Source organism: Xiphophorus maculatus, chromosome 9, assembly GCF_002775205.1.
Source record: "Xiphophorus maculatus strain JP 163 A chromosome 9, X_maculatus-5.0-male, whole genome shotgun sequence".
Lineage (NCBI taxonomy): Eukaryota > Metazoa > Chordata > Actinopteri > Cyprinodontiformes > Poeciliidae > Xiphophorus > Xiphophorus maculatus.
In genome coordinates, this window is record NC_036451.1 from 30,097,269 (window position 1) to 30,105,844 (window position 8,576).

The 8,576-nt window shown below is 39.1% G+C and overlaps 1 protein-coding gene across 1 annotated transcript; it reads left to right on the forward strand.

Annotated features, from left to right (window-relative positions):
- Window positions 1–451: 451 nt before the first annotated feature.
- On the forward strand, window positions 452–7,557 carry LOC102235450. Its single transcript, XM_005815700.3, has 8 exons — window positions 452–802; window positions 2,039–2,143; window positions 3,604–3,880; window positions 5,132–5,155; window positions 6,324–6,368; window positions 6,471–6,580; window positions 6,707–6,779; window positions 7,016–7,557. The coding sequence occupies exons 2-7, from the start codon at window positions 2,048–2,050 to the stop codon at window positions 6,764–6,766; spliced, it is 612 nt and encodes a 203-aa protein (XP_005815757.1). The 5' UTR covers window positions 452–802; window positions 2,039–2,047; the 3' UTR covers window positions 6,767–6,779; window positions 7,016–7,557.
- The last annotated feature ends 1,019 nt before the right edge of the window (window positions 7,558–8,576 follow it).

Here is an 8,576-nt window from a genome sequence, read left to right on the forward strand (position 1 = left end):
AGCATTGAGGAGGTGAATTTATTTAAATAAGACATTTCTGTCAAACATGTGCGACACTTAACCTGCAGAACATAATATGAAAGTAAAGAAAGACTGAATTTCAGCTGAATTTGGATTCACACAGATCAAGTACAAACTGAAAAGAACCGGATGAAACAACGAAATGAAAACTTGTTTTCCGATGTAAGATCAAAAAGGTCCCACACTGCGGGAAACTTTCATTTGTCTTGAGGCTCCATAGTTGACGCCGTACAATAAAAGATAAAGAATCTTTTTGGCAAATGCATCCTGTTGACAGGTTCGCTTCCTTATCAACACAGTTTGGCGCATCAACGCAATTTAGAAACAGTTCCTGTGTCGGTCACGTGACTTGCTGAAATCAATACGCACCAACACTGGTGTTGGTCTATGGGCTTGACGCATGCGCCGACGCATCGGTGTAACAGGAACAGGTGTTGTTAGTATTCATCCGCCGGCCACCAGACGATGAGACAACCTCGTCTGCTGTCACGATTTATGTTGGAATAACTGAAGACTTAACGTTTATTTTATCTAGAAGAGCGCATTAAGTGTTGGCGACACCGACGATGTATTTTTCTCTGGAGATAATGGAGGAATTTGATCGAACTATGCGCCTCATTTTGGGTTTTGTCGACCAGAACTTAACCTCGATGGAAGTCGGAAGCGACGGGAGGCGGAGCTTCGTTACGGACCAGACCCACTCCCTCCGCTCCAATCATCCAGATGAGGACACCTTTAATACCGACAGCCAGCCACCTAACGCGGGTCCGCAACGATCACAGTGAGTTGCTGTTTTATTCCAGTTGAATTAGACACTGATCATAATATTAACAAAAATATCTTCTTGTTCGGTGCAGATCATGGTAAGAACGCAAAATGTTTTATTGTCCAAATCGGTTCTTATTAAGTAAAAAAAAAAAGATTTTGTTGTTGAATAAGTATTAAAAATATATCTGTTCATTCCACAGATACCGTTAAAAAAACGCAACCAAAATATGTGGTGATTTAGTTTGTCCTTATTGTAGAACAAGTTTTTGGTTTAAAACGTCTGCTTCCACGGTGCCGCTCTGCTGGGCCTCCAAATAACTGCAAAACTCCCGACGTTTAGCGGGAGGCTACCGAGGTTTATTAATTACGAGATTAATAAACCTCTGTGCTAACAAAACTTTTTGTTAGAGTGTTAACAAACTTTAATAAACGTTAGCACTGAAAGGGACGGTACTTTTTTTTGACTCCATCAAAATACAAGGTACAGTTTTATGGGTTGGAGTTCCACTTGGGTGGAGTCCACCATCATCATCATCACTAGCTGCCACTCCTTCAGAAGTCTAAGTGCCATTACTCGGTCCTACTGTAATTTAATGGAAACTTGCGCCATCTTGTGGGCAAACACCGCGTGGCCTTCACTAAAACAACATGCCAGGACAGCCAGAGTCCGAGTCGGGCTGTCTGGATGTCTGGATTGCGTTCCGCTCTTAATTAAATATAATTCTTCATGTTAACTTGTGGTTTTTTAAGCGAAACCATCACACTATTGTCTGCATTTGATTCACAGCCTCGGTCAATTCTAATAACTGTCTTTTAGTTAACTTTGATATTATATTTGCTGTACTCACAACATTTGGTATGTGTAGCCAGACAGCGAGGAGCAACCACTAAAGGTTCCCACATGAGGCTTTCTTAAGAGAAGAGAAAAACGCTTTAGGGTTTGCATTCAGAGTACACAGCGTCGAACTGGATACGCCCGCCTCGTTTTTGTCACTCGAAACGACTTTAAATAATAATAATAATAAAACATAGTAACTTAAAACGACTTAATAATCCGAACCCCGGTCTTACGATCTGCATCAAGACAGTTGGTGTTGCAGCTGGTGTAATATGAGTTTATGAAATATTATATATAATCTCTAAATCAGATTTAGGTGTTTCTGTCCTTGTCTAAAAGCAGAAGAGTTGCTGACATGAACTGAATGGCTGAAGTTTTACCTTTAACTTTGTATTTTTATTTGTTTTGCAGAGATCAGACATGATGTGCCAAAGGAAGTTCTACCATCTGCTGGTTCTAGTCGTGGTTTTTGTTCTGGTTTCAGGCGTCAGCAGCTCCCAGAACCTGGAGGGCAAGGTGAGCACACACCTTCAGAGATCCTACAGAACCACACAGCCTTCAGCACCGGCAGAGGAGTAGCTGTGTTTGAGTGTATGCAGACAGAGTACAGAGCCGTTCCCTCCCTGGAGGTTTTCAGGTTAATAATCTGTGTTAATTGATGTCAGTCCAAACTTTTCATTCAGGCAGCCTCCATGTTTTTATATTAAACAATGTTACAGTGATGGGAAATGTAAAAATATTACTGATTAATTATGTTACTGGAAGATGTTAACACACAACTATAGAGTATTAAAAATAACAAAGCAAAAAAAAAAGAAATAATTTTTTTGCACATTGTTAAATCCTAACTAATTCATCAGCCAGTGGATCTGAAAACATGATGCAGTGCTGACTGCATTTAGAGCCGGTGTTCTGACTGTCTGTGCTACCCATCAATCCCTGTGGTGATGCGCACATCGATGCTACGTCACATACTGCTTACTCGGCAGATTTCTTATCAATACATCCAACCTGCGGAAGATTCGTTTTGTCTGTTTTATTTCGTTGATGATTAAGGTAAGCTATAATTAATTTATTTTATTTATACCTGGCTTTATAACCGTCCCTTTAAAATATTTTAGTTTAATAGCCGTGTAATATTAGTGTATATTAATCATATCCTATCGTTTCAGGAAGAAAACGACCTGCGCAGTCTGGGGACACATTGTGGCTGCATTTGATAAAGTCATACAACGTATTAATATGCAAAAAAGAGTTGCGGTGATCTGTATTAGTCTGTGTTTAATTTAATTCCAATAAAAACGCGTTTCCCCTGTCTGATGCTGTTTTATTCTTACAAACATCTGTTTCAAATATATTTTAACAGGCATTATATTCTAATAAAGGATTGGGTCAAACATCTACAGCTTTTCATTTTAAACAGGTAGGATATTCAGATGAAGGAAGTGATCTTCTTGTGGTTTTGTCATGTATATAAATTGTTCCAATGCTAAGCTAACCATAACTGCTAAGCTTCCACTTCAGTCCCGTCACTCGAATAGTGTTATCCAATATATATAACAATAACAACCTGCTATAATTTTCTGTTTGTAAACATGACGGTAGCAGTTTTAGACGGGTAGCACCGACAGACAGAACACCGGCCCAATGCATAAATGAACTAAGCCGCAGTTAAATGTCAGCATAAACTGAATTTTACTATCTGTTTATTCAGAATGACAATGGTATTAAATTTTATTTAATGTTTCCAGCAGATTAATTAAAAGATTTTAGATTGTCAAATGTTAAATTTAAGAGGTGTAAAGTTTAGTTAACATCTTAGGTCTGATTGTTGTCTTTTAAAATCGGTTTCCAGTTTGTTTTCATCTCGACACTGATTGAGTTTTTTCACCATCGTTTTTGTTCCAGAGCTGAAAGAGCTTTTAGCTTTAATTCTGTTTGTCTTTAACTTAAACTTGTTGTTTCTTGTTGTTCAGGCAAACTACATCTGCTTCAGCTGCCCTTTGTCAGAGGCTGAATCCATCGATATGGTGTACAACAAGCATAGCACTGCAGGAGACTTCTGGCTCCGAAATGGTTCAGCGTTGACTTCCTGCGACTTCTCGTCTGTTTACGCCTCAAAACGTAAATGTTCTGTTTGCCTCAAAAACCCTGTTGGAGCAGAAACCGTCGTCATGGTTTTATGCAACCTGACGAGCTGGGAGGAGCCGATATTCGAGGGTCAACATGGCGACATCAGCTTCAACAAGACCGGTAAGAAGATCCACAAACATTTTTATATTTGAACATGTTTCTAGATTTCACACTGAAACCCATCAAAAAATAAAAACTTTAAAGCTAACAAGAACTGGCGGCGGGGAATTAGCATTAGCACATTTAGAATCAACTTACTGTTACGGGAAAACCATTTATCTGCCGTCATCAGTGGCTATGCTAACTAGCCTTAGCATTCCTGGCAGACTGTGTTGTGGTGAACCAGCTGTAGTGTAGCAGAGAGCAAGAGGAAGGGTGAGCAGCACCTACACGAGCATGATTGACAGCACTAAGACTCTCCTCCTGCCTCTGATTGGTGGTTTCTGACTGACTCAGCGTATTTCTGCCCTTAGTACTGGGAGAAGGCAGAGGAACTCAATTTTGAATTATCAGTCTTGTATTATACTGTTGCTACATGATGATAATTTTAACAAATATGTACAAATATATATTTTATTTTATATATATTTAAATAAGTTACATACTGCAATTGTAAAGTCTCAAACTTGGGGTAATTATTGTGGCAGAGCAGGTTCACCTGCACCAGCACTACATAACCCCTCTGGGCTCCTTCTTACCGAATGCTGCACCAACGTAAAGGTCAAGTCTAAAAGCTCTTAACGTTGTGAACGTTGAGGATGTTCAGAGGAGTTCTTCAGAGAAGTTATCGTAACTCCATAACTCCTCTTAACGTTCAGAGCAGAGAGGAGTTATGGAGTTATGGTAAATGAACTGAACTTATATAACACTTTTCCAATCATTTTGACAACTCAAACCGTTTTACACCAAAGTCACATTCACCCATTTGCACTCACAAACACACACACATTTATACAACGTTACGTAGATTGGTAGCCAGTTTGGGGTAAAGTGCCTTGCCCATGGGCGCACCAACATGTGGCAGGAGGAAGCTGGACTCGAACCTACAACCTGTGCGCTTACATCAGTCTCACTGTGCTCAGGTTGGGGACACAAATATAGAAATTTGTGTAGCAGTGTGAATAGATCAGACTGGAAATGCAGTTTTTGAGCAAAACTATGGGAAAAGTGAGGATGTTTTTGTATTTAATTATTTTCCCTTCAAATTACTGGTTGAACTGGGGTGAGCTCTGATATTATTCAGGTGCACTGTTAAGAAATGAAGTTGCCTTTCGACCACATCGGTGGCGCTCTAGAGCCTGACCCTAGATGCCTCTTGTTGCTCCACGGTTTAAAGAACAGTTTGAACTAATCCTGGTGTTTCTGTTCCAGACTGCCCTCAACCCAAACCCAGCAGTGAGTATTTGCTCATTTTATTTATGAAATCGGATTATTTAATTAAGGCTGTAACAATTCCTCCAATGATTTGAGTTCTTCAATTATTAAAATTCTTCGAGGTTAATTGTCTGCCTCGAAGCTTCGTTAACTTATGTTTTACTGTTTAACAGTTTAAATAATCACCTGTTCTGGTCAGGTGATTATTTGTGTTGTGCAGCTCTCTCACTTCCGCCTGTGAGTTGGTAATGAATGCTAAGTGTTAGCAGCATAAGGTCTAATTTCCATGTTCGGTCCTGGGGAATTTCATTGATCAATAATAATATCTGTGTTTTTATTGTTTTTGGGGGACCAATAAGCATCGTTTATTATCTGGCTCGATGCCTGGAGTACGGCAGCCTCTCTCCTCCCAGAGCTGCTGCCTGGTGGTCGGTTCAGAGCCAACAGTGAGGAAGAGCGCGGCGTGTGTATTAACACATGTGCAGACGCATGCAGATATAATCTGAGCGCAGCTGATGCTTTACAGACGAACCGGAAAATAAATTTACCACCATTCGGGTCGCAACAAATGGCTGGCAAAGCACCTGGTGGCGGCACAGAGCTGGTAGATGTGCTTCTGTGTGATGAAGGAGCCAAAGTGAGAGTTCATCTCCTAAACTGACTGAAGATGAATACATAAACTAAAAACTGGAGTATAGACATTGTTTGTTGGTGTCTTTGTGAGCCTGCCTCTTTATTGATTGATTGAACATACTTTTAGATTTTTGTATAATTTTTGTCCAGATGTACTTTAAAAGTGAGCTATTATATTATTGTTACAGGTTAATTTTCTTAACTACAGAAAAGTTATTGTAGATCTGCATGAATATGAAAATCTTTGCCAACGTTGATAGCCTATAGTAATACTGCTGTTATGTTTGTATTTACCAATAATTTATTTTATTGTTTTTTTAGAGTACTCGATTACTAAAATCATTTACAACAACCCTAAATCTAATATTTCACAGAAACATGAATACTGTAATATTTTGTGGATTTCAGCATCTCTACGTTTATTAAAGTGTTTCAGATGAAATTCTGGGATGTTTTTAGGAAGAACTAAAGTTTGATTAAAATAATCCGCCTGCTTTCTGGATAAAATCACAAATATTTCTGTAAAAACAACCCAGTTTTTTTTTTTCTGTTACAGCCCTCTTTGAACCTAGCCCTCAAAGAGATGCCACTCAAACAAACGGTAGGTTTAGTTTTCCTTCCTAGTTTCAAACAATTAGACATCAACTAATTTCCTACTTTATTAAAGAGAAAAAACTTGCATCCTGTTTCCTCTTTCACCCAGGAAGAAGTGCAGGTCCTTTCATTTCAACAGCCTGTTTATTCGCTGTCCTCGTCCTCGGCCTCATCATCATGATCATCATCATCGTGTGGAAATGTCATAAATCCCAGCAGGTGAGCGTTTCAGTTGGTCTCAGAGTTTCTCTTATAATAACAGATCTCTTCGTCTGAACGTCAGACATGAGGTGAAGGATCAGCTGAACATTAATCTCTGTTTCTCTGAACCTTTTGGTTCTTCAGAATCCAGTTGATGGATCCAACACCAACTCATCTGATCCAGAAAATGGAGCTGGTGTTTAAACGACCACATCCTGTAAGTTTATTTCCTGTTTGTTTATCTTTCTTGGACTGAAGTTGCTGCAAACAGCTAATAGTTTCAGAGGGAAGAACCTGTTCATTCAGACAGGCTGTAACTTTTCTTTTTTTACTTTTTAAAAACGTTTTTTCTGAAACAGTGGAGCTGAAGACTGGATTTTATTTCATATTTTGTTGACTATTAGGATGAATATTTCATCAATGATTACCTGAATGTTTCTGTTTTGTTTGTAGGAGCCTGAAGGTCTTTAGTTGACATCATCATCATCATCATCATCATCATCATCTTTCTACTTTTCTAATGTTTTTTTATCATACACTGAAGACTTTGCTCACTGTTTGCGTGTTTTACCCAGTGATATGTAAATTAAGCTGAGCCATCAGAAGGTGGGTTAACCAGTCTCCTCCCTTCGCCATCCTCACCGTGCCAAAGCAAATGTTGCTTTTTTAAAATCTTGAATAGTTTTTTATACTCCAGTAACAGGGATGATGAAGACTCTTTGGTGAAATGACTGACAGCATTGTGGTCTGTACGTGAACTCAGAGTCTGAGGTCAAGGGTCAAACTGTGAACATGATTTATTTTTAGGGTTTTTACTAAAAATACATAATGCAATATGATTTAGATAAAATATATAATATATATACAGTACACAAACGTCCAAAGTCTTTTTTAATGCTCATTAAGACAAGCACTTTCTAAAGTTTCTTTTTTTTTCTCTTGCTCTTTTCACTGTAGCTATTTTATTTTAGGGCTGCACCGATTGCACTTTTCTGGCCGATCACAGATTTTTAAAAAGCCTGACCTGCTATTTCTGATCTTGGCTAATATCTTTTTATTATTATTTTTGTTTTGTCTGGGGGTAGGGTAGGGTTAGGGTAGGCTGTGTTGTTAACTGCAAACGTGCAGACATGACTTGGTGGGCGGGGCTAACGGTCCAGCCTCGCACTGCAGAGCAGAAGACACAGCGGCTGACGCTTTGACCTCTGCTGAGGTGGATCGGATCAGCTTCATATATGAAAATCGGCCGATCACTCGTCTCCCAAAATGAAGGAAATCACCGCTGACAAATCGGGCCACCCCTAATTTATATTGTCCAAGTGAATTATACTATAATTTATTCTTATTGAGATTATTGGGGAAATTAACTGGTTCCTGTTTCAACTGTATTTATTGCAAATATTGCTGAATACATTAAATATTTCATAAAACAGAGCCTTTGATTTTATTCTGTTTTGTCTATTTTCAGATGAATTCGTCTTGTTTGGTTTGACTTTTAGACAAAGGGGCTAAGAAATGCTGCCAGTATTGGTTTTCTCAGGAATAAATTTACTTCAGCCTCACAAAGGCTTTTTTTTGTTGTCTTTGTGCAGATAAATCATTTTTGTTGCTGTTGCCTTTCATCAGGTTTTTCTCTGACTAAACTGTTCGAAGTTTGTTGTGTTTAACTGAAGCAGTCTGGACGCCTTTTGCAGTGTTTCTTTAGAAGCCACAAATTGTCACTGTAAAAGAAGCTGGTTATGCAGAGTTCTGCATCCAAGCATGTTCATAGAAAGTTAAATGGAAGGACAATTTGCGGTAGGAAAAGGTGCAACAGGAGTAACTGCAGCCATGACAGGTTGGTGACACAAAATCCATTCAAGGTTTTAGGTGAGTCTTCATAAGGAGTGGCCAGACGCTGGAGCCAGAACGACAAGGCCCGGTCCGAATACTCACCCTGCATCCTACGCCCCTCTATGAAGTGTGGACTAAATCTAAATACATACTTCATAGGGTGCAAGCATTCAAAACTTTG

Excerpts from the sequence above, each read along its gene's own strand:
- LOC102235450 (XM_005815700.3), top strand. The coding sequence starts at position 2,048 with ATGATGTGCCAAAGGAAGTTCTACCATCTGCTGGTTCTAGTCGTGGTT. Across the intron at positions 2,144-3,603 it reads CCCAGAACCTGGAGGGCAAG|GCAAACTACATCTGCTTCAG; the intron begins GTGAGCACACAC and ends CTTGTTGTTCAG. Across the intron at positions 3,881-5,131 it reads CATCAGCTTCAACAAGACCG|ACTGCCCTCAACCCAAACCC; the intron begins GTAAGAAGATCC and ends TTTCTGTTCCAG.